This window comes from Talpa occidentalis, unplaced genomic scaffold (assembly GCF_014898055.3).
Source record: "Talpa occidentalis isolate TD23 unplaced genomic scaffold, MPIMG_talOcc4v2.1 talOcc4.7, whole genome shotgun sequence".
Lineage (NCBI taxonomy): Eukaryota > Metazoa > Chordata > Mammalia > Eulipotyphla > Talpidae > Talpa > Talpa occidentalis.
In genome coordinates, this window is record NW_023605083.1 from 44,311,087 (window position 1) to 44,337,920 (window position 26,834).

The 26,834-nt window shown below is 40.7% G+C and overlaps 1 protein-coding gene across 2 annotated transcripts in view; it reads left to right on the plus strand.

The window, feature by feature from the left end:
* The window catches only part of PCSK5 (proprotein convertase subtilisin/kexin type 5), a 417,590-nt gene that overhangs the window by 348,214 nt on the left and 42,542 nt on the right, over positions 1 to 26,834 (plus strand). For both annotated transcript variants that reach the window (XM_037495353.2, XM_037495354.2), the window contains exons 25-27: positions 19,526 to 19,568; positions 22,352 to 22,488; positions 23,600 to 23,800. In XM_037495353.2, the coding sequence (XP_037351250.1) occupies positions 19,526 to 19,568; positions 22,352 to 22,488; positions 23,600 to 23,800 (381 nt within the window). The remainder of the gene's footprint in view (positions 1 to 19,525; positions 19,569 to 22,351; positions 22,489 to 23,599; positions 23,801 to 26,834) is intronic.

The following is a 26,834-nucleotide window of genomic DNA, read 5'->3' on the forward strand; positions in this document are numbered from 1 at the left end:
AGAGATCTGTTCTCTACCCTGTAAAGCCCTTCACTCCTCCACTTCCCTGACTTCCCCATCCAACTCCCCATTTAGCTAGGGCAGCTTTGCATTTATCTTTTTTAATGTATTTTATTTTTCATAAGTTTCCATTCGATAGTCTTCTGCTACTAAAATAAAATTTTAAATCCTCCAGATTAGATAAATCTTTTGGCTTGAAGTTAATCCTGGCCTGGTCACTTGCCAGTTATGTGATTCTAGAGAATTCATTTCACTTCCCTAAATGTTATTATCATCATGGGGATAATTTCAGTAACTACTTCACAGCATTGTTGTATTAATTGAGATAGTCTATCTGTAGAAGGCAAAATAATGGTTCCCCCAAAGAAGTCCATCCACTAATCTTTGAAACCTATGAATACTCTGCCTTAAACAGTAAAAGGGACTTTGAAGATGTGATTAAGGTTACAAATTCTGAGATGGGGATAATGGTCTAGATTAGTCAGGTGGACTGAATCTAAGCACAGGTCCTGAAAAGTAAACCACCTCTCCAGCTATAGTTAGATTGTAACAGGGTGGTGCCCAGGAAAGGGGGAGGTTCCAGGTTCCCTGCCCCACCCAAATGGAGGGTGGAGCTGGGCAGAGAGAGAAGTAGCTGCAGAGGAGACTGAGGAAGGAAGGAAGCAGGATGGAGCCAGAAGGAGACCTGGAGGAGGCACTTGGAGCCTAGAGACACGTGAAGAAACTGCGCTTGTCTTTTGGTCGTGGACTGGGTGACACAGATGTGGGTGAGACCCATGGGGAGGTGACAATGGCAGCTTTTATCTTGATTTTGTTTTTGCTCTTTTCCTTCCGGGCTTGTCTGGTTGTTTCTGACCCTTTTCTGTGGGTCCCCACTGGAAGATGCCTTAGACTTGTGGCAGGCTTTGGGGCCTTATTCTGGGCTGATCCCATATGGATGGAGTTTTACCCACGAGGGGACGGGTAACTTTGGGTGCTTCATTTAGAAACTAGACTCTTTGCCTTTCCTGTATTGTTTTCCTAGTTGTATTAAAGTTCCTTCCCATCAAAGTCTCATATGTTTTGTGTTGATGCAGCGGATGGCAGAACCCATGTAGAATAGGCAGGTTTGCGGGGTTTGGGCTGCCCCTCTCCCTGCCCTGTAATAAGATGATGAGGGAGGAGACCCATCATTGTTAGTTGTAAAGTTTCTGAAGGGATCCCCAAGTCAAAGAATGTGGGTGGCCTCTAAAAGCTGGCTATCGCCTCAGCTGAATGCCAGCCAGGAAAAGGATTTCAGTCTTACAGCTGCAAGGTACTGATCCTGCCAATAACATGAATAAGCAGGAAAACAGGCCCTCTCCTAGAGCCCCAGAAAGGATCCCAGTCCTGCCTTGTCTGAGATCCAGTCCAGTAAGACCCCATACCAGCCTTCTGACCCACAGAACTGTAAATTAGAACTGCAACCTTTGAAGGGACAAAGTTTCGGGTGATTTGTTATGACAGCAACAGAGAATTAAAAAGCCATTTAAAGTATGTAATGAAGTGTTTGGCTCATAGTACAATAGGTGAATCTGAATAAAGGGTAAACAGTCTTATTCCTGCACCTTTTCTGTAAATCAAAGTTATTTTCAATTGTCAAAATGAAAATTACCCAAGTCTGCAATCCTATAAAAGAGAAGGAATTGTTAGTACTCTGTGCCCATTCAAGACACATTATTTTACTTTCCTCTCATTTGTAATTCCATCGACTACATATCTTATTGTGCCTGCCCATTTTTCAGACTTTTAGGATGTATGGCTTCTAAAATTAGCATAAAGACAGAAAATTACCTCAATTTTTCCTTTAGGTACATAAAATGAAGCCCTGGACAAAGAAAGTATATTTTTCAAATAGTCTATTAGACATTGAAATGCCAGCACAGTGCTTAGAAATATCCACCTAGTAGGCTAAGGAAACACATTCCCTCAAAGAGGTGACAAAATTGTCAGCAAAAGTGTTAGGTGAATAAGGTAAAAAGTACATGTATTTATTACATGTAGACATAAATGACTGTAATGGGCCTAAAGGAGAGATTATGGTGACTTGAGTAAATCACAGGTGTTTCCAAATGTTTCTTAATGTTTGCCTACTTAGTTCTCCTTGCAAAGTAAGATCTTTCATCTTATATAGTATGGAGAAAGAACATTGGTGTTCATAGTGGTGTATTTTAAAAGACTGAATCCTGTTCCCTTACATTTGCATCCCAAAATATACATGACTCTTTGAGCCTGCTATGGTCAAGCTTGCCCCTTTCCATCAGTGCCAAAGTTCTTAGAAAATGCTGGAGATTCCTAAAACGCATTGCATTTTGGAAAACTGCCTCATCACCAAGGACATCACACATTTAGGAACCCACATGTGCATCCATCTTTCAATAGTGTCTCAAGAACCAAGAATGAAAATAACAATGGTTTCCTACAAGGGCGGTGACTTTCTCTCAAAGCAAAGAAATGCTGAATTCTCATCCACGTAATTTGCGACCATTAGAAAGATTGGTAGATGCTCTTTCATTGAATCCCTTTGGACTAACAACACAGCCCATTGGGAGAGTAAAAGCTCTAAAGGGAAAGAAAAGAGACAGCACAGATCAGCCACTTGCATGTACTTTCTCCATTCAGAGGTGCTAATAAGGAAAAATGCCGAATTACTATGATTAGCCATGATTTGAAAATTGCTTATCACCTGCCAATATGAATGAAGACCCCTGGAGGGCTGTGAAATGCCAGACTAACAATGGCCCCGAGACAGAAGCATCTCAAAAAGGAATCTCAGCTGAAGACCAGCTTTGTAAAATGGAGCTCTTATTCTAAATGAACCCTGCAAACTGATCCTGGGGTGGTTCCCATGGCTTGGGGAAGGAAAATAGAAGAGCTTTCACAGAACAATCAGGCCCATAAAACATGAAATGAAGGGGAGACTTAGCTAGCAATTATCCAAAAGAATCATATTAGACAGCCAGTCTAAGGTATTTCATGGTGGGGCAGAGCAGTCCCCAAATTCAGCAGATAATTGTCAACTCTCTTTCCGCCGTATGTGTTATTGTGTAGACTTAATCATACTGTGAAATCCCTCTTGTTTTCAGACCTAAGTGGCACTGGAATGCTGTTAGAGCGGTCACATGAGATTCATTCGGAGGAAGAGGTTAGCTTTGCGGACACTGGGTATTTGGCTGTTCTTGGAATCTTTTCTCCCTCATCACAAAGCTCCTGTGTTAAAACTACTGTAGGCGCTACGCAGAGCACCTCCATCCCTGCAAGACCCCACAAGACATAATGTCTTAGTGGATGCCTGCCTCCATGGCAGGTGCTAAGCTTTTATTTCTATTATGAAAATGGGTTCATTGCCCATGAGTCATTTAGATTAAGTATTACCACAGCCTGAGTTCTCTTTTATGGCTGACTTTTCCCTTTGCTATACTCTGAAAACAACCAAGATTTGTTTATTAATTTTTGTTCCCCTGGAGAATGGATACAAGAAAAAAGGACTCTCAAAATTTGAAGAACATCACCTTTTTGTTCAGTAATTCATTGCCTACCATCACAAAACCTATACACATGCTTGCAGGTACGTGCATGCACAGACATGCATACATGCACTCATATAGGCAAGCCTGGGGGCTCAACCTTCCATCATTGACAGATCAGTGTCCTAACATGTGATCAGGGGGGTTAGAGACTGAAGAACGGCACATGTGTCATTCATTAATTGGTGAGGGAGCAAATAATATACAAATATTTCCAGTCTTGCACCACCTTCTCTAGCTAAATCAGTATTGTGCATGTGGTGCTGTTTCTAACATTCTTTCATCCTGTTCATATCTCCTAGTCCTCAGATAGACCTATTTTCTTTGAAACCATCCTGAAAAACTACTATTTTTTTGGAAAATGTGTTCAAAGGGTCTCTTCCTTCTAGTCCACCCCTTTCCACACATATAAACATACTCTGTACCTGGTAATATATTTCTTTATATCTTTATAATATCACTATATAATAATTCCCATCTTGTTCTAATTATACCAACTGTTTTTTGAAAAGCCCACAGTGACAAGAGAAGTTGCAACATTTCCTAGTAATCCCCTGTGTAGATTTATATAGTTCTCAGTCATAGTGTAAAATGAATTTTCTCAGTATACACCACTCTGCAGGAGAGAAACTTCAAGACATAGAACTTGAAGCACTGGACTAGTGGTCAGTAAAACTGGAATTAATTTTCAAACTATCACTCATTAACTGTTAGACTTTGATCAAGTCCCTGAAAGTTTCCAAGCCTCAGTTTATCTGTGAAAACTGGAGAGTGGCATGGAAATTAAAACAGAACCAAGGTCCAAAATTCAGGCAAGACCTTGGTCAAAAAGGCCAGCTGGGGACTTAGGTTCACAGGGACATACTCATCAAGAGGAGTCATTTGCTGCTCAGCCTCTGTCAACTGTTGCAGGCAGGCCATAGGTAATCAAAACTTTTATGAGAATCTTTATTTTTTTAGTCATAGTATGGACCAACATAAAGCTAGCCAACAAAACTTTGTTACAAACCTATTCCATTTAGCAGCTTCTGGACTATAGTCTCTCTGGAGTCCCTTACTTCACTATTTTGAATGACATTTAGAACCATCCAGCAATGAACTACAAACCAAGAATCCAGAAGAGTGTATGGGTTCCAGGAAGGTGGTCTCCAAATCCTCCAGCCATCAAATGAATAAGAACTCACTTATCACCTGCCACTGTTTCAGCAGGTCTAAGTGTTACTAATGCAAACCAAGATGGGACTGCTGACTTTTAGGAAGCAGGAAAAGCGTAGAAAGAACATTAAAGGGAACAACTTCATTTATAACTGTACACAGTACATCCGCCGATGGCATACATGAGGAAGAGGAAATGGAAGGGATTTTGTAGAAGTTATCACACAACTCTGGAGACGAAGCAAAACCTCCCATTAGCTGTAAGATGTAACAGTACAGAAGTACATGAACAACCAATTTGTACCTCGTAGTTCATAGAAGTCACCAAATAACTTAGAAGAAAAAACAACTTGCAGTAAATCAGACTACACAGTAAAACCCTCAGATCAAGGGAAATGTTCGATGAAAAGTATTTTCAAAATCTGTGAAATTTTAAAAAGGTGGAATAATAGACAAAGGCTGCAAACCTAGGGGAAGGATAGATTCTCTGGCTGGTGTCTCCTGATTAATGAGTAGCAAGTGATCCCGTTGCTACAGTGACTTGAAGATACACAAAAGAAAAATATCACTTCTTTAAAATATTCCTGATGATGAATAAGCAAAGTCTTTCAAGATATCTTTCTTAAAATGTAAGAGGCTCTTTCTTTTTTCTTAAAGAACATATTACACAGGATGACTCTTAGATTCTCTACTCCCAGGTAACAGAACTTATTTACATAGCCCTGGTTTATTTACACAAACCATCAATTTGGGCAAAAAAAAATAATGATAAGAAAATATGTCTGCTGGAGGCTAAGTTTTGAGTTTCAGCAGTTTTATTTCTGTTTAGGCAGCAAGAGAGATAAATGTATGTTGTCATGATTTTCCTTTTTTCTAACAATATATTTATTTGGAGAGTTTCCTTGGATGCTAAGGATGTGAAATGCACCTAAGCAGTCAGGAAATGAAAGGTTATGCTTTCTGTAACCTTCTCTTGTCTGTCTGAATGGAGAGGTAATAAAAAATATGATTTCAGTGGGACTGCACGCCCAGTCCTTTCGCCTTCTCCAGCTTGGCTCCCATAGCACCAAACACTTATTTCAGTATCCAAAGGATTGTTCTGTTTTGCTCCGGGCAGTTCAACTTTGGCAGAGTGTCCTGAATAGACTGGAGATTCCAAGCAAGGTCTTGAAATGAAAGCTGCAATGATTAAATATCCTGAGGACCCCCTATGCAGGGGGTAGAAGACTCTTAATTGAATGATTTGGGTAAATTGTTGGTGCAAAGCCCAGCCAAAGTGTCCCAAGGCCTGTGGCCTGGGCATTCTTGCAAAGTCCCTCCCATGTAAGGTCATATCACTTTCATCACTGACGAAGTGATGTGAATTTTTACTAATCAGTTTGAGGGATTATTTGACGGTCTTGAGTAGCACAATTAGACAACTTAATATGATCTTTTAGAGTATGTGTGTGAATATTTTTGCTCAGTAGGGACATGTGATCTTAAAAACAGAGTAGAGAAGGGAATAGAAGAATCACATCAAATTCATAGGAATGGAAGTTTTCAAATCTGCATTTGTTCTGCATGCCCTTGACCAGGATACAGAAGTTGTTTGGGGCTCATTTTACTCATTCTTAAAAGGAAGAGCTTGAACTACCTTCCGTTCAGCAAACATATCAAGCACTTCTGCTGTCATCTCCTATCTGTGTCCCCCAAATCCCTTACTCCTCAGTTGCATGACTGTAAATACACAGCACCACTCAGCTGCTCAGGCCAACATTCTGCCAAACCCTTTTTTCTTCCCTCTCTCTGGGATTTGTAGAAGTAATAATCAAGTATGCTTCTTTCCATAATTCAGAACCAAATGAGAATTAAGATTGGGGAGGGAGGATCATACAGAAAAGGATCAAAGCATCAACTTGCTTGCTTAGAAAACTAAAATGGACAGTGTGCATCATATCTACGAAAGTGAGCTTCCCAACACTCCCACCCCCTGATTCAACATCCCATCTCACGCAAGCATGCTGAATTTCTTTTAAACTCATCAATCGTATGTGATAAAGTCTTCCTCTTTGCCTTCAAAAGAAGTAGGAGAGTTAACTCATCAAATTTGCTTGAATAAGTAAGCAAAGATTTTCAATTAGAAAGCAAGGAGGAGGAGGAGAAGAAATAGGTGAATTAGAAAGAGGATAGTAGCTAGCTTTCCAATACCTTAAAGGTCAAAACACAGGAGAAAATGGTGTCCCCTAACAGTCCCTATATGACTAGATTTATTTCCAGGGATGCTGTAACAAAGAACCACACTCTTAAAACAACAGAGGTGTATTTCCTCACAGTTACAGAGGCAGAAAGTCCAAAGTCAGGGAAGACTCTTCCTTGCCTCTTCCCAGCTTCCAGTGATTGCCAGTGATCCTTGTTGCATCACTTCAATCTCTCCCCCCAAGTCTAATCTCTGCTGATAACTGATGACTGTCCTACTGTGTCTGTGTTTCTGTCTTCACATGACCTTCTTATAGGACATCCATCATGTGATATCCATATTTAGGGCCCACCTTAATCCAATGTGACCTTAACCTCTATTATATTTGCAAAGTCCCTCCCAAGAAAGGTCACATTCATAGGTAGAAGGGGTTAGGACTTGAATGTGTTATTTGGGGGAATATAATTCCACTTACAACAGTTACCAAGTCACTTTTACTTCCTAAATATTTTCAGTGTCCTCTTTAACCCATCTCCATTACTACCCTTTAGTTTGGACCACCATTCACCAGATAGTGTAATAGTCTTCTAATGGTCTCTCCCGTTCTAGTCTTTTTCTGTTCGCTTACTCTAAGAATCCAATTCTCTATTTCATGATAATGGTGTTCTCTCTAAAATTTAAACCTAAACCTACCATTAACAAACATCTCACAAATCTACACTGATTTCCCATGGCTCTGGATTAAAGTCTTGTACCCCCAAGCATGACCTACAAGCTTCTTCACCATCCAGCCACTGGTCTCTTCAGTCTTCTCTCTTGTCTCTTCTTGAGTCCTGGCATCTAGTTTTCATACTAGCTTCCCCAAACTCTTTGCATTTCACTTTTGTACTTTTATTTTACTTTTTGATAATGAATTTCTTTTGCTTGTATCATTTTAGTCCCGCCACCAAATCATCCATGAACCATCACCATATTCCCTGGTGTTCTTCCCTCCTGTTTTGCTGTATGCCTCAGACCTAGGTCAGTTTGCTAATTTTCACTTTTTGTGGACCTTTTGTTTGGTTTCTCTATATTTTACATGTAAATGAGACCATCCGATATTTATCTTTTTCCTTCTGACGTAGTTCAGCTAGCATCACCCCTCCCGGCTCCATCCATGTTGCTGCAAATGACGTGAGTTTATCTTTTTTGATTGCTGAGTAATAGTCTATTGTGTAAATATACCACAGCTTTTTGATCCATTTGTCTATTTTGGGACATTTGGGTTGTTTTCACATCTTTGCAGTTGTTTTCACATCTTGCTACAACAATCATAGGAGTGAAGGCTTCATTTTTGTGTGTTTTGGGTAGATTCCTAGGAGTAGAATCACTGGATCATATGGTAGATCCATTTTGAGTGTTCTGAGGAACTTCCATACAGCTTTCCATAGTGGCCAGACCAGTTTACGTTCCTACCAGCAGTGTAACAGGGTTCTTTTATCTCCACATCCTCTCCAACATTTGTTGTTTCTGCTTTTTTTTTTTTTTTAATGCAGGCCATTCTCACTGGAGTGAGGTGGTATCTCATTGTGGTTTTGATTTGTATTTCACTGATAGTGATATTGAACATTTTTTCATATACCTGTTGGCCATCTGCATTTCCTCTTTAGAGAAGTGTCTTTTTAGTTCTGCCCATTTTTTGATTGGGCTGTTTGCTTAGTTTTTGTTGAACTATGTAGGTTCTTTGTAGATTTTTGATATATCCGTTCCTTATCCATTGTATGGTATGCAAATATTTTCTCCCATTCAGTAGGATGTCTCTTTGCTTTGCTTATTGTCTAGCTGTACAGAAGCATTTTAGTCTGATGTAGTTCCAACTGTTTTATCTTCCCCTTTGTTTGCCTTCCTTCCGGAGAAGAATTCTCAAAGATGTTTCTGTACTCTTTCATTTTAAAACCCGTATTTTTTTTAATAAATTTTATTTTTATATTCCCCATACAATTACAATCCCCTTATTTTGACCCCAATCCCTCCCCTCCCTGCCCCCCACCCCCCATAGAGTGTCTTTGGTTCATAGTTTGTTGATTTTGATTATCACTTTCTTATAGTTATTCATTTTCCTGGTACCTTATTTAAGTTTTCTAGGTTCCTGCTATGAGTGAGACCATCCAGTATTTTTCTTTTTCTTTCTGGCTTATTTCGCTAAGCATGATCCCTTCCAGCGCCATCCATGTTGCTGCAAATTGCATGTGTTTATCTTTTTTGAATGCTGAGTAATATTCCATGGTGTATATGTACCACATCTTCTTGATCCAGTCATCTATTTTTGGGCATTTGGGTTGTTTCCCAAGCTTAGCTATTGTAAATAGTGCTGCTATAAACATAGGGGTGCAGGTGCTCTTTGGAATTGATGTTTCTGTGTCCTTTGGGTAAATACCTAGGAGTGGAATTGCTGGATCATATGTAGTAGATGGAGAAATCTCCACACAGCTCTCCATAGTGGTTGGACCAGTTTGCACTCCCACCAACAGTGCAGGAGATAAAATCCATATGTTTTTAAGGTAAGGGCATCTATGCTGTGTTCTGATCATACCACTTCTTTTATAGGTTATTCACAAGGGATCACATCTGTCCTTTACTAAAGGAATCACCTCCACAGATCTAGCTTTGTCTACCTTCAGGCCTTCCCAAGTGGAAAGAATTCTATACTCTCTCCGCAAATACATTTTTTAGCTTTTACCTAAGTCTTCACTTCCTTCACTTCTTTTGATTGTGCCCTTCTGTCTGTGCCCCCACCTACACAACCTGGCTTGGGTAGTTCCCCATTTCCTTCTTAATAAATTGTTCACAGCCCTCTTAGTAATGCTAACCATACAATATTCATTGCAACATCTTTTTACTCACTGCATTTCCCTGTAGACCCTGAGCAAAATACTGTACTGGGAATTAGTCATCACTGTAGCCCTGGTACATACTAAGATTAAAAATATTTGTGGAAGGAATGAATGAATTTTGAATTAATAACACTGGATATTAGGGTTACAAAGATATTCTCTGTCTATGGCAGATCCTTACAATTCACTCTATCCCAACTGGATAATAGCTACAGCAGTGATACAAAGTTTTTTGGGAGCTCAGAAAAAAAGATTCATTCTGCCAGAAGAACTAGAGGACTCAAAATATAGAAAAATGCTTCATAATCTGAAGACATTTAAGCGGGGGCTTGAGTCTACACTCCCTCTGGTTCTTATATTTTATGATTCCAAGTCTTTCATGGAAAGCTCAGAGAATATTCAGCCACCATTTTAGTGTCTTTTTGACGTGATTGATGATCCACCAAATCTTCAAGTCCTCCAGAATTTTCTTTCATCATACATTTCTTTCTTCATACATATATTTCTTTATTCTCTTTATTCTTCTCCACAGATTAAGAGCTATTCATTTTCTTGGTTTTTCATGAATAGTTATACTTTTTGTTATTATATCTTATCCTTCACTAAAACTACATGATGTGTCTTCTTGTATATTAAAAAGTATCTTTATTGTTCCTTGGGTCTAATAATTGGTAGCTGCTAACAAATCAGGAACATTCTCTTTGACTATTGCCTCTTCTCCATTATCTTGGCTCTCTTTTTGAAATTTTGCCTTATTAAATCACCTTATCTGGGGCCTCCCTGGTGGCGCAACAGGTTAAGACACAGCCTATGAAGCTGTCCACAGCCACAGCAGCACAAGTTCGATTCCCAGCCAGGGAGAAACCCACATGGCACAGCAGACCTCTCCTAACTCACCCGTTGCTCCCCTCAGCCGTGTACTTCGGTCAATCTGCCTGTTCTGTTCCCCACTCTCTCAGATGAATCCTCTCACCCCCCACACCTCTGGCCTGTACCCCAGCCTTTGTATGCATAAATAAATCTTTTTTCAAAAAATCACTTTATCTGTTATGTCTCTTTCCTATTTTCTATCTTTTATGTTTCACCAGACTGTATTTTCAACTTTTTCTTTTTATCTTTGAGTTAGTAATTCTTTCTGCTATTCCTAATCTACTGTTTAATCTATCAATTGAGTTTTGTATTCAAATTTTTATGTCTTTCATTTATAGCAGTTACATTTATTCCTTTTCAAAACTGTTTGGTATCTTTAATTTTTCTGGATACTTTTATTTCTTTAAAAATAATATTTATTTTTATTCTGTGTCTGATAATTTCACTATCTTTAGTCTCAATGGATCTTATTCTGCTGCTTGTTATTTCCTTTAACATTCTCTTATAGTCCCTGATTTCCTTCTGTGATCTATTTATGCCTTTAAATTATTACCATTTTTCCTTAAAAACTTACCTGTCAAAATACTTTGAGATCTGAGTTAAGGTTACATTTCTTTAGAGAGGATTTGTATTTACTTGTACTAATTGCCTTGGGACACTCCCTACCTTGGACTATGTTAAGTTGAAATTTTCAGAACACACAGAAACATGAATTCTTATTATAAGCGGGCATGAGATCCAGCTTATTAATACAAATTCTCAGAGATTTTTCTTGCTGTTTAATCTACCCAGTGCCAAGACAAAGAGGAGGATGGTGTGTTTTGGGGTAGTTTTATGGTTTTTGGGTTTTTTTGGTTTCTGGTTTGTCCTGTTTTTGGTTGGCTTTTTTTTGTTTGTTTGTCTATTTTGCTGTCTCCCCCGGCAAGTTTATTTTTCATTTGTCTTTAACAGAAATTATAGTTCTTGGGTTTCCATTGCAGTCCTGCATTGTATCTGGCAACCCTAATATCATAAGAATGCTCAGTATTTTTCCATTTAGATAAACAGATAAAAGTCTAAGTGGGAAGAGAAAAAAAGAAAATCATAACTTGGTTTCTTTCAGGTCCTAGACAAAGATTGCTATGATATACTAGATTTGTTTATCTTTTTGACCAATTGGTACACCATAGTTTCTTCTTTAGTTTGTTAATTACAAATTGCAAGGAGGCAGTATACACTTTTTATAACACCCAAAGCAGTGTGTAGATGATAGCTAATTATTCATTTATTGCTGCATTTCCCTGCTGACTACTCTTCTTTTTCCATCATCTAGGTGCAAATGTAGGGTCCCACTTTTTATCATCTAATCCTCTCAATTTTACTATTTTAACTTTTCTCAAATCTGATTTTTCTTCATTAGTGCAATCACAGTCTTAGTTTAGCCCTAATCATTTTCCTCCAATATATTCCTTTAAAATGTCTCTCAAATGTGTTACATGGAATCTTAGTTTTGCAAGATTTAACAGATATAATCGTTTCCACATTCTACATTAAATAAGCCATTATTGTACATTAAATGTGTGAAAGAACCCAAAGTGATCTTTTTAAGTAAATCAAAACACACTTTATTTTTTTCTTAGAAAGCTTATCATGGCTCCCCATTACTGATAGATTAAACTATAAAACTCTTGCCCTGGCTTATATGATCATATATGAGCCTGAACCAACCCATTATCCTGGCCTCTTCTCCTGACTCTCTCTCCCTCTTTCTTCATCCCCTCTACCCACTGGCCTTCTTGATGTCCCTCAAACAGATCAAGCTTTTCTTGGCCTCTCTCTGGAACACTCTACCCTCAGAAATTCACATGGCTATCTCCTGGTTATCATTCATCTCTCTACTCAAACCTCTGTTCTTGAAAGAACTCCTATCTAAGACCTAATTTAAGATCTATCTAATTTAAGACCTCTCTTCTCCACTCTTATTTCATCACACTCTAATCATTCACCTGAATTTTACATTTATGTCTTTTTCTTCTTTATTCAATACATTTGTCTGGAGTCAGGCTATTCTTGGTACTGGGGGGCCAGAAAATCAAACTAAATCAAAGAAAAACCGCTGTCCTCATAGAGTTTGTTTGTGTTTTGGTGGCAACTTCATGCATTTATTAAAAATTTACATTTTATTTACATTCTAAATATCTATTTTTCTCTTATTGTCTCTCCCCTGCATAAAATGTAAGCTCCAGAAAGAATGAGTATACAGTAATATTTATAGAATGTATTTATTGTTCTTCACATCTACCTGCTATGCTAGGGAAGAATGGAAACCCAGAAACAGCTTGTCTATTATGATATCCCATTGCTGAAATGAGAGGAACTAGAGTCCAATGGAGAACTGAGCCCTCTTTTAGCCAACATTTGTAGACAATGGTTTAGATTATTTATTCAGGTCTCTTCTACTACTGTGTCCCTCCAGGAGGCTGTGCCCCATTGTCAGCTGTACCATTTGCATTACTGCCAATTCGAATATTTATTCATTGTCTTTGGACACCAGTGAAGACAAAATGATGGAAAATCATCAACAGTCCCCCTAACCAAGTACTTTGTATCCCAGCACCACTGAACCTGCCTGAAAAATCCTGTTTTGGCAAAACTGTCAGAGAGTCCATTTTGGATTTGACTATTAATTATTTGAAGCTATTCTAAGTACAAGGCCTACTTGAACTATGTACTTTTTGAGCTATTTGGGGTTTATCATTAGTTGTACTTTTCAAGCATATAAATCTCTTACCCAGTTCATTATCCTCCAGTGGGCTAAAGAATGTCAATGTTTTTCCTACAGTCTTGTACAACATCATCCAATAACTAAGTACATATTTACTCTGGGAGAATATGCATTATTGACAAGTTGCTTAATTATCTTCCAAAACGATTAAAGTATTGGCTGCTTATAATGCTGTCTCTCCTCTCAAAGGGAATAGTACATCTCAGTAGGGGGCTGGATGTGCTGTTGATGCTCCAGCAAGACTGCAGGTGCTCATAAAGGGAACTAGTTAAGAATGTTTGGCTGAAAGTGACAGCCCATCTAGTTAGTGAGTCTATGGCAGCCAAGAAAAATTCCATATCCTACTCATCTGGGTCATTTACAGAATCCTATCAGAAAAACAATTCATGTTAAAGGGAAATGTTTTATAAAGGGTTTTTTTTTGTTTGTTTGTTTGTTTAAAGATTTATTTATTTATACAAGATTTATTTATTTATTTATACATGCACTGGGTACAGTCAGAAGCGCGGGAGGGTGAGAGAATTCACCAGAGCCAGAGCAGGGAGCAGAGCAGGCAGAAGGACCGAAGTACACTGCTGAGGGGAGCAGCGGGCGGCAGGAGAGGTCTGTGCGCCATGCGGGACCCTTCTCCAGTGGCCGGGGAGCAGCCGGGGATCGAACTGGCGCTGCAGAGGCCACGGGCAGCTTCGCAACCCAGCTTTCAACCGCTGCGCCACCGGGGAGGCCCTAAAGGGAAATGTTTTAAAGGAGCTTGTACAAACATCTGCCACCATTGTAACCACATCCCATGGAAGAATGTCAGTCTTGTGCTGGACATAGAGTCAGGAATTGCTAAGGACAAAATGGAAAGATGATAAAATAGAAGTGGGCAGGAGAGAGAATAAAGTGGCCATAAACAAAAGGCCAACTCCCTCCAGAAAGACCTGTTAGAGGTGACAGCTTTCAAACATGTGTCACAAATAACAACTGGAATGCATAATCTGAGCATTTTCTTCTTAACAGCATTTTTGTTCTAATTAATTCTGTACCACATATTTATTAAGCCATATAGAAATATATACATACATATAAAGTCAGAGATAACTACATTTTTTAACTTCTCATTTTTGATAAAACCTTATCTAGATAGATCAATAGATAATATATGTACATCATGGGTTAAATATGAAATACCAACATTTTCACATAGTCTATCATGAAAGTGTTTTCATATCTTTCAATACTCTTGAGAAAGAAAGTTTTAATAATTCTCTATTAACCCATAATGTACCATATTTTTAAAACCTATTTCCAACAGATAAACTTTTAGATTCTCTCCTGTAGGGACATGTTCATTGATTACTTTCTTCCAGAAAGTTTGATCTGGGGGATAAATGTATGTACTAAAGTTATAAAGGATAGTGGAGTAGAGGAGAAGTGGGATCAAGTCATATCATTCAACCACTTTCATTCATGTCTGATTTTTCAGTTTCTCAACCAAAAAATACTAAGCAAACAAGTTCCTTAGAATCATAGCATCTGTCTATAAATTACAAAGGAAACAACATCACTCAGCAACAGCTGCCTGTTATGTATTCCTCTGCTGAAATGAGAGGACTTGGTAAAGACTAGAGTCCAGTGGAGAAGTGAGTCCTCTTTTGCCAATATTTGTAGAGAATAAGTTAGATTATCTCTTCAGGTCTCTTCTACTGCTGTGTCCCTCCAAGGAGTTAGAAGCCAAGAGGAGGGGATCTTTACATAATACAGACAAGTGAATCGTTTCTTTCCAGTTGTAACTTTAAGGAAACAAAGAACAAAGTTTTGGAAAGTTTTTATATGAATTCATTAGTTTAAATATGCTATCTCACTGTGTTCTCAGTCACTGGTCTCTCCATTAGACTGTAGAAAATAATAAAACTCATATTCACAATTATTTTTATGTCATCTCCTTACATTCTCTACTTTAGCATACCTTCCAAATATGTATGAAATATTCATGCACCAGTACATATAAATAATTTATACACACATATATGCTAATAGTTTCTAAACCAATTGGGTAAGCAATCAAGAAAGTATAGAGAACACTGCTTCAGATTTCTGTTATTGATGGAGTTTGGAGAATTATTGGGGCTAGAAACCTATGAAGTACAGATTGAGTATCAGTTTGGTCTAAGTATGGGAGGCATTGATTGGGAAGGTAAATAGAGCCCCAAGTTTGGTCAAGCCTACCATATAGGTAATTGAACATAGAAAGGTGATTGAACCAAAAGGTTTAGAGCATCTGAGAAAAGCAAGCATCCAGGTTATGTTGAGTTACAATAAAGTGGGTATTGTTTTATGGAACACTTACAGATATGGCCTCAGGGGTCATACATCTAGGACACCTAAGAGGCTGTGTTGAGATAGGTGAGAGTCTAGGAGCCTCCCAAGAACACTTGCTTGACCTGCCCAATAGCCTCATCCTAGGCAATAACTGAAAGGTCTTCACCATACTGGGACATAAGAGGGATGGGTTTCAATAGGGAATAAGCAGAGGGAGACCTGACTGTGAATGAAATCCTAGAAGCATGAAAATGAACACTGAGAGAAATAGCCAAAAGTAAGGTAGGCGCATCCTGACATTAAATTTTCCTCACATTTTGCAGTATCAATTCTTATAAATACTATATTTAATCCATAGCTTATTCTGGCATTACTGGATATCTTAGGACAGAAGATTATTTTTAAGATACTGAATTTTCTCTGCCTCCCCCAAATGAAAAATAAACATACAATAGGAAAAAAAAATTGTTTAAAAGTACTTATTTTAGCTTGTATGCATCTTTAAGTATGTGACTTAAGGAGCATGTAAGTTGTAAAAATAAGTTATTTTTATCTGGCCATTTTAAATGTTCATCTCAAGTTAAAACTACACTCTTTCCAAAAAAAAAAAAAAAAAAAATCCCCTTCCCAATACATTTTGTAGGTAAGATGTATATGTTACCTAATGTGGACCCAATCCACCCACAGTCAATGGTGAAGACTGCAGGACTGAGTGGGAACAACAAAATGGCAGAGAACATAAGTTGGCCACTGATGAGGACATTGACAGCAGAAGGACATCTAGTGCCAGCACTGATGATTGCCAAGGAAACAGTGGCAAGGTGACACAAAGGATAGTGAAGTGCTCATTGTTGTCTGCCCCCCGGCCCCTATAAAAATGTGATTCCTCAAGAGAGGAAGGCTACATCCCTGTCCTACCAGGACAAATGCTCACTTATTCTCCTTAGTGGGGATGGGGGCATCTGGGGGCCACTCACTGTTTCTGAAGGCTGCTTTCCAAATATATGAGATGTTGCCCTTGAATTCTGACAGAACTTGCCTCATGCCTCTTCAAAATATGTTCTCTCAGCTCAAAAGTTTGACAAGATTAAATATCCAGCGCTATGGAAACATCCTACTTTGGATAACACCTTCTAAGATAGTTAACAATTCTAGTTTGTTTGGACACTTCCCCCCTACCACTACACCCCATCACTGCACACACATCAGAAGTTAGGAAAATTCATCTTTCTCCTTAATCCACCCCTTCTTACCAGTCAAATGTCAAGTTGACTTAGCATCAATGCCTAGATTTCTGATTGTTACCTATCCTTAATCCCATAACAGCTGCATCTCAGTGGTCAAATGAAATCCATTTATTTTATGTATGACTTGTGGATCTTCTGGGGTGGAAAAAATATTTGAAAATAATTCTTACTTTAGAGCAATTGGTAATAATTAGCAATTGGTAATAATAAGGCTAATGGGCATTCATCAGCTGTTACAAGGCACCATTCCTGTCCTATGCATTATTCATTTATGCAAACTATTGTAAAGGTAGCAAACTCACTATACAACTGGACTGGAAAAATCTCTTGCCTCAAGATTACATTGGTATGCACGTTTCTGAGGTTTGGTTCTGTTTAACATTTTCATCAGTGACCTGCTTAAAAGAGCAGAGAGCAAACTCATTAAGTTCCTCGATGGGAGGGATGGTCAGAACCTTAGGGAATAGGCCTAGACTATCCCCGGCTCTGGCCAAATTAGCAAAACTGTCAGAGTCAAATATTTTCATCAGGGATAGGCAGAGAAAAGAAGCTGCCCAAATGTAAGCCGAGCAGTAACAACTTATAGGAGCAGAACTGAAAACAATATAGCTGCAAACACTGACTTGTAGCAGGAAATGAATTTACCCAGTGGAACCACTAGTGTTCTTTGGGGCCTTTGAACCCCTTTAAAATGGATTCAGATCCCTAATCCATGGAAGTGTAAATCAAGCCCTCCCTCAAGAATTCTAAGAATTCCTGTGAACTTTTCTTTCTCAAGGAACTATTAGCTTCAGATTCCTAATTGCACTTAATTAGCCTGGTTTATGGTTCATTTCACAGTCCGGCTCTATATGCACCCTATAACATACCTTGTTGACCGAGACATAAAAACAATTTCCCTCCCATGAGCAAATCATGGCTTACTTGGAGGACCTGGCTACCTCCTTGGTTTTCATGGCCCTTGTTCAACCTTGCTGATTAAACTTCTACCCCCCAATAGGTTAGCAAGGTATTTTGATAAATATAGATGATTGTCTCCCTGAGAAGAACTCTGGGAAGAATACTTTAAGGTAAAAACAACATCTTGTTACCTAACAAAGGTAAGCTTGACAAAGGCATGAGCCCATAGTGTATTAGGCAGCGTTGGTACAGTTTTTCTGTAAAGCGACAGCAAATATTTTTTATCTCTGTGGCACCAACCCAACTCTGATGTAGCATGAACACATTCATACACACTGTAAACCAAGGGCATGGCCAGACTGGAGGCTGCAGCAGACCATAGTTTGCCAACTCCTGTTAGACTCAGTCTCAGAATCTGTGACTTGTGGGGAGACCTAACAGTCATCTTATCCAACAAGATCATTTTACATCTGCAGAAACCAGGACCCAGAAGGCACAGCAATGTTTGTGAGTTCACAAGACACTGAAGCCAGGGTTAAAACTACAAACTAGAAATAGGTAACCCAGATCTCAGGCCAGTGCCCTTTGCACTGAATCATGACAAGGCTGTATCTAGAAGTTTCTGGGGGTCTTTACTTCAATGACAGAGCCTCTTCTAAGAATTTTCCCACTGTAACTTTCGGTGCTATGCATTGATCATATTACATGTAACACACAGCAGTGCTGACTTACAATTTCCCTTAAAGGATCCAAGAAGAATGTTTGGGTGAGGGCTGACTATGACTAAGGGGCAAAACTAGGCACAAAGTTCAAAAGAGGTATTTTATTTACTTTAAATAAAGTAAAAGGTGACAAAAAATGTTCCTGTACCAAGAGAAGCAAATTTTAATGAGGAGCAGTTGTTTCAGAATGAGAAGAACCTGCTAGTATGTAGTTCACAGAAAGGACTTGCTGGGGATAACTCTGCTACTCACAATCGCAGGTCAGAGGAAGCCATAGAAATTCCTTAATAATTGAATCTGGATGTTGGCATCTTTCAGAGAGGGTTAGGAAGGAGGAAATAAACTGAGTTCATCTTTCTCTCTCTTGAAGCCCCTGGCAGCAGGAAAGTCCTTCTCTGAGCCAGCAGGGACACACATTGGGTCATAGTGCTTAATGAAGAGTTTCTTTAAGGGGTTTATGAAGTGCAGAGCTCCACGGACACCGTATGGGAGAAAAGTAACTGTGCCGATATGAAAGGAGCCTCCTGATGACACTCCCTCCCACTGGCAGGCATTGACAGAATGTGTGGAAAACCCAGCATTCAGGGTCAGAAGTTCAGAACCCCTTCCAAGCCTGTGTGGACATGCCATCTGATGCCTCTACCTCAGAGGAGGTCATAACCTTCTCAGAGTGCATGGGTGTTGACCTGCAAGTTGAGGATCCAGTAGTGTGGGCCTATTTTCCCTTGAAAGTCAGGGCCCAGTTCTTACGAAAATTCTTATTTTACTAGCTTTGATAAAGATAAGCCATAGTGTACATCTTGTTGTTAATTAAAAATGGTACACTCTGTTCCAATACCATTTCTGGATCGTACATTTCATGAAACTATCCCAGAAGATTGTGTCTCAAGCCACAACTTTTCCAAAGTCCATTTTCCAAATGATGAACACTTGGTGATTATTTTTCATTATTATGCTTTTTTCTAGATGATCCAGGAATGTGCACGTCATGCGCTACGGGATATTACATGTAAGTCTGCCCTTCTTTTTCAGGGGCTAACATTTCTTCAGTTTAAGCATTACTGACTTAATCTTAAATCCAGTGATTAAAGCAATGAGGCCATGCAGCCTGAAGCAACTCTGCCCTGTGAAGCTATTAACAAACAATTCTTGGATTTAGCAATAAGAATCCAGCTGTTTCCTTGCCTCGAAAGGAGGCCTTCTCTTTCTCGGTCCTGGAAATCACCCAGCCTGACACTGGTGTCTAGGAATCTTGCCATGGGTTACCGAGATTCAGACCTTGCTGTTTATGGACAGATCTTAATAATATATACTCCCTCCCCCGCAAGCTGTTTCCAAATGTCTGCATGGAGACCTGGTACTTAACAGGAGCTGAAGATCCAGGCTAAAACCAGGGCTACATGAGCTCTCAGTCACAGCCTGAGGCATGAGAGACACAGACCAAGAGGCTCAACAGAGCACAGGTGACATTCACCCCCAAGTTCTTTAGCAAAATCTATAAAATCAAAGATCATCCATTTCAAATCCACCTTCCCCTCCTATTCTAGTCTCCCTTCAGAGTACATTAGTGACTGTCCTGGAGGAAAAACTAAGAAAAGAAGGGAGCAGAAAAGATCTAAATAATGCATAGGCTGCTTAATTCCTCCCTGTCCTCCTATGTGCTGGGAAGTTTTGTGATAAACTCTCACATGCCACGTCTCTCCACCTTTCAATGGTATTTTGTTATTCTCCAGAAGGGAAGAAAACTGCCTAAAGCTCAGGGAGGCGATGGGGTGCCTCACATTGAACCACAAACTAGCAGGGTCTAGATAATGGGGTGTGCCATCTCAATTTTGGTGACTGACTTCTGTCAACTCAATGCCCTTCACCTCCATCAGATTTTAGGGACTCAAAATGTGGTGGTACATGGGAAGACATTAAAAGAAGAGAGGAGGGCCTCCCCTGGTGGCACAGCAGTTGAGTGCTGGGCTGCGAAGCTGCCCGCAGCCTCCGCAGTGCCGGTTCAATCCCCGGCCACCAGCGAGGGTCCCACATGGCGCAGCAGACCTCTCCTGTCACACCCGCTGCTCCCCTTAGCAGTGTATTTCGTCAGTCTGCCTGTTCTGTTCCCCGCTCTGGCAGATTCTCTCACCCTCCTGCGCTTCTGACTGTACCCAGTGCTTGTATAAATAAATAAATCTTTAAAATAAATAAATAAATAAAAGGAGAGAGGAGGAGGAGAGGGGAGGGGAAGGGAAGGGAAACCCAATAACCAGAAACGTGTTCAAAATCATCAGTTAGCCTTATCATTACTTAATCTCGTAGCTTTAATGCCTCTTTTCCAAGGCAGCCTATTATTCTCTATGTTGACATCACTGCACTCCTAACTGAGTGATTGAAATTATTGTTCCATTGAAACAGGAGAGGAGAGGTAAGAAGGCGCCCAGACTGGACTGCCAGAAAGTAGAGCAGATGACAGCAAATGAGCAGGAAGTGACCAGTCAGCATGTTTTGGGTTGACATTCACCCAGCACGCAGCCGGCACAGGGACTCCTGGCAAGGACAGACAGCAGAAAGGCAATGTGTCTTGATGAGGTCCTTTGGTTGAGGCTACAAAATATTCCCTGACTAGCCAAGGGAGGCCTTAAACTCAAATAAAGGATTAGCGATCATGAAGATGTGGATGAGGAAACCAGTCTCCATCCCTCTTATAAGCCACATTACTCCTGCCTACCCCGACCCTGGTGCTTTCCTCACTTGGACACAGGAACACAGTCCCTCTCCAGCACCTACTTCCTGCCACCTGAAGATGTCCTCTGTGGGGCTCGGGAGCCAGTGCTGCCGGCCTCTGCAGCTAACGTGCTCAGAGATGGGCACATTTCATAAAAGCCCTGGAGACACAGACACACTGAAAAAATGTGACGAGTCACACTAAGGGCAAAACAGGAGATATGTTTCAAGAAAACAAACTTATCACCCCTCGGTATATTTAGTAACTTTGAATACAGCTAACAACACTGTACAATAGAAGTTGTTAGGGATAGATGTAACCATTTCCTGTGATATCTCGTTGATTCTATGAAAGTCACCCAAGTTCAAAGGGCAGCTTCCCTCCTCTCCCCCTTCAATCAGCCTGCAATTCAGGGAGTCTGAATGACATTTTACCATGGAATAATAAGCAATACATGTTATGCAGTAATGATGAGAAAGGATAATATTTGTTAATCATTAATAATGAGAATAATGGATAAAATGTGTTATCCATGCTGTTAATATTAATAATCCAGCTACAGACATTTTGATAAGCTCTTTGAACTCAACCCTGTGCTGCTTCAGACCCTGCTGGTGCCATGTGGCAACAGCACACAAGCTGTCTGTTCAAACAGACCTTGGCTACAATCCCATTCCCACGGTTCACTACCTATGTCACTTCGAAAACTTAACCTTGGGACCCAGTTCCCTTAGCCAGAAATTAAAGATAAAGTGCTAGCTACCATATGGAGATTATGTGGAGGTTTTAATTAGCTAATAATTGATGCAGAGTCAGTATTCCTTTAAAAAAAATCTCAGTACACGGTTCCTTCTCCTCGGTTTCCTCCCAGCTGCCCTAGTAAAGGGTCCTTGGGGGTCTAGTGGGAGCAGCCAATGGCTCAGTTTGGGGGGCACACAACAAAGATGAAGTTTCTCCCTTGAAACCCAAATATTTACTCCTATTGGAGACAATGTATAGACATCTACCAGGAGGTTAAGTTCTGGTGATTAAAAGAAAATCGTCAGTGTAGCTCATGGCAAAACCCCAATTCTCCCTGCTAGGTTTGAAAACCACTGCTATAAAACCTGCCCTGAGAAGACCTACAGAGAAGAATCTGAATGCAAAGCCTGCGAGAGCAACTGTGGCAACTGTGACCAGAATGAGTGCTACTGGTGTGAAGAGGGCTTCTTTCTTCTGGGTAAGCCGGAAAATGACTCCATCCAACGAGAACAAGGCCCCAGGGCACCACCCATAATGAGAACACTCATTTAGTTGGTTTCAGAGTCTTCGTGTGCTGGTGTCTCTTGTCCAAAGAGGAATTTAGTTTGGTTTGAAAATAAACATTAGGCAGGTTCTTTCCTTCTGCTCTCATTACTGAAGCATAGTTCTTATTTCAATAATCTCAAAGAACCAATGGGAACTAGAGTGAATTGGGTGGTGGGGGAGAGTATGAAGGGGAGGCGCTGACACGAAATGCTTTGGAATTGCAGGCACCTGGTATATGCAGAACTATGATTCTTTCCTTGAGCTGTGATCCAAGATATATAGCCCTGTAAAAGTTAAACTTAAGATCCTTCATCTTAGGTTTTGGTTAATGCATTGACTTGGATAGAAATGGATGTTTAGGAAAGAAACACACTGAGTCTTCCAATTGAACAACTAATGGACCGATACGCTGGAATGTTTGCGGAAGAGTAGAGTCCATGATGATATGAATCTCTATACAGGGATTCATTTTACTTGTAGTCTCCCAAGACCTCAAGGATATAAAGCTCTTAACCCTTCGAGCTGATAGCCAATTTAAGTCCTCAGTTGAAAGAAGACCTAAAGTGTTAGATTCACTAAATCACATTTCCTGGTTGAAATAATCTCAAGCCATCTTGGTTTCTTTAAAAGCAAACTCAAGGGCCTCTCTGGTGACGCAGGGGTTAAAGCCAGCACTATCAAGCTATCACTAGCCACTGCAGCACAAGTTTGACCCCCTGCTGGCCAGGGAGGTGACCCACATGGCGCAGCAGGCCTCTCCTGTCTCACCCACCACTCCCCTCTGCAGTGTGTTTCAGTAGATCTGCCTGTTCTGCTCCCCACTCTGTCTCTGGTGAATCCTCTCAGCCCCCAGCACCTCTGGCCTACACCCCAGCTCTTGTATGCATAAATAAATAAATCTTTAAAAAAATAAATAAAAGAAAACTCAAATCCAAATGTTCCTGGGATTCGCTTTGGCTTGTTTAGAACTTGGTCTCGCACAGAACCCCATCCTATGCCAGCCAGGGTCCTGCCTTCATGCTTCTTTCTGTGTTCTTATGCAGGTGGCAGTTGCGTGAAGAACTGTGGCCCTGGTTTCTATGGGGACTCAGAGGTGGCAGAGTGTGAACCCTGTCACCGAGCCTGCGAGACCTGTGCCGGCCACGGCTACGACGAGTGTAGCAGCTGCCGAGAAGGACTGCAGCTGTGGCATGGGATGTGTGTGGTCTCCACCCAGACCCAGGTGGACAGCAAATTCTGGAATGGTATGTGTCTCCTGAGCGGGCGGGTGTCTAGCTGCCTGCTCCCCCTCCTTTTAACCCTTGCTTTGGGGGTATCTGAGAGACAGTACTGCTGAGCAGTGAAAGAAAAATCTGGAGTGAGAGTGAAGTTTAAAGCACTCTCAGGGCTTCTTAGCTGATCATGGAGAAGGCTGTGGTTGGCCTTTGGCCAGGACGGGAAAGCCAGAGGGCAAGTTACAAACGATCTGGACATTTGAGCAGAGCTGACCTGGGAGCATGTCAAGAGAGTCCTATCGAGACATTTTCTGAAAAATTGCAGGGTAGCTTCTATCACTTTCATGAATCTCTTTATTGTGGTAAAGGAAAACATTACTGGTGGGACAGGCTTCTCCAGCTAGACAAGGATGAACTGTTCTCAAGCACTGGAACTTAAATTGAAACAGCTGAGCTTTCTGGTTGGTTTATTAGAACCTGCCATTGTTGAAGCTTGCCTTCTAGAAGCTGCCCTCCCCAGCTGCAGACAATGAAAGTGGGAGGTTTTGGGGGAGAGAGGGAAGAAAGCACTCAGGAGGTTGGACTCTAACAGGGAAGACCTGCACAAACTGAGTCCTACCTGAGGCTTCAGAATTGGTCTCTCCACGTCAGAGCCTCAGTCATGGGCTTCCTTCAAGGGTAATTACAAACTTCCAGTGACCTCTCCATGTCTCGGGTGGTTAAAAAACAAAATTCTCCTCCAGCTGGAAAAATCTGACTCACATTCTACACAGAGACACTCACAAAAACAAGAGATGTTCTCCTTTTGATTTCGAGGCAATGATTTGTCAAAAAGGTCATCTCAGTGCAGAGCAGTGGCAGCTGAAAGGTCTGCTTAGCATGAGTCTTCTACAGGCTGCAGAGAGTGACAGATGTGGGAGAGGAGTGAAGGCTCCTGCTGGGTTTCAGAGGAAGGATGGCCATGGCTGCTTTCTGCTCCGAAGGCATTGCAAGAATCTTATAGAGCAGCTCGGAGACCATCACACACCCAGCAGCCAAAGGCCATGAAGAACACAGGGCTGATTTCAGAATCATAACTGGGATGAAAATCAGTCCAGATCGAACTATCTTCTGTGAATTATAGCTGAACCAAAATGCTGAAATCAAGTCTGTCTGGCATTCAGGCATTTAAGAGCCAGTGCAAGCCAAGAGGAAAATAATCTGGTGCTGTTTCTAGCTCAAGACATCTGCATTTTATCTGGCATCCAGATGATGAGAAGGTCCAGGGAGCCAAGGGTCAGAGCAGCCCTGGTTCCCCCAAATAATGACACGTCCCTTTCACTGGACTACGCACTTGGCACACAGAAGTCACGCTTTGATTGTTCCCCTCCGTCAAAGCACCACACCCACAACTCTACATTTTCTACTATCAAAATGTAGTGTTTTTCAAGAGAGGAAGAAATTAGTCCATTTGGGGATTTAGCACTAATAAGGGATTCGGGAAGCAGATGAGAACGTTTCTCATGGCTGGACAAAAGCAATAAAGTCAAGGAGATTGCTGCACTTTCCACTTCTATGATCCAGGAAATAAGACACGCAGACTAATAACCAAGAGAAAAAACTGTTAATTCACTGAACAGTGTAAGGGCCTAGCTCAGCCTCCCCAGCATAATTTAGGCACCACTGAAATGGAGAGTAAATGGGAAGTGTACTCCCGACAGCCCTGCAGGATCTGAACCAATGCCTACATCTATCTCCTGACATCTTTCCCTTGAAAAACAAGGCTGAGAGTGTAACAGGAGAGTGTTCCAGAGAATTAAGTACTAATTAGGCACACCTTGGAGATGATGGAAAGCAAACCGCAGCACCCTCGTTCCACTTGGAGGAAGCCATATAAACAAACGACAGAGTGTTTATGAGCGACTGTAACAGTCTAGGCGGTGCCAGCTAGGTGGTGGTGGTGTTATTGTTTTGGGTTTTTAAGTGCATATTCATATTCAAGTAGGAAAAGTAAGACTCAACAAACTTTAGTCCATTTCTTCACCCAGTGAAGTCAGTACAAAAAGGTCCTGCTTGCAACCAAAGACCACAGCTGACCCTACAAGTGTATGTCAGCAGGTGTTAGGGAAATACCCTTGAAATTAAAATCCAACTAGAGTTCACTAAACTCTTTAGCAAGGCAGCTAACCAGTGAGAACAGCAATCATGACAGAACCTTATTCTTTGTCAACTACCAATAGAATCCCTCCTACCTGAATCCAAGGATGGAGATCTCCAGATACATCACACTATGCATGCAGATTCGCAGGTCAAGACCAAGTAATGTCCAAATGTGGCTGTTCAATCTCTGTTCTTCCCACCAAATAGTCATATACAAAACATAGTCCCCAGCTCCCATGCCCCAGTCACTAATACATCATGATGATTACTTAATCCAATGTCCCTGCATGACAGGAAGAGAAACAATATTGAACAAGCTGCTAATGGCTTCAACAGTTACCCAAACATCACACAAAGCCACCCCTGGTGGAAATGTTCAGGTGTGGCAGGCCATGGGCTTTGAAAGAAGATTGTGATGTCAAGTGATTTCCTGGAACCACTGTGGAGTTGGAAACAGTTCACCACTGTTAAATCCTTTGGATTTTCTTAAGTGGTTTCCTCCCTGGAAGTACTGCAAGTCCCAGGAACAACTCCTGCACATCCCCTCCCCATCAATGATTAAAACCATGTTTGTAGCAGGCTCTAATTAAATATTCTGATAGTCTAATCTACAAAGTGCAGACATGGTGAATTTACTTTTTATCTTTGCTCACATCCTGATGATTTATCAGGACCCAGGTTCTGCTGTCTTTTGATCTTAATTCTGTGCTCTGAAAAAGACTGGAATCCCAGAGTTAGTCACAAAACTGGAAGTCACTCCTGAGGAAAGAAATCTCAATCATTGGAAACCTGTTGTCTAGTAATAACTGAACTTTAGACAAGTGTAAAGAAGCCATGAAAATCTGATTTTGAGCATGAATTTATATGCAGTTGCCTCACTTAGAAATGAGGACACGATTTTGTACTAATTAATCCATCAGAATTC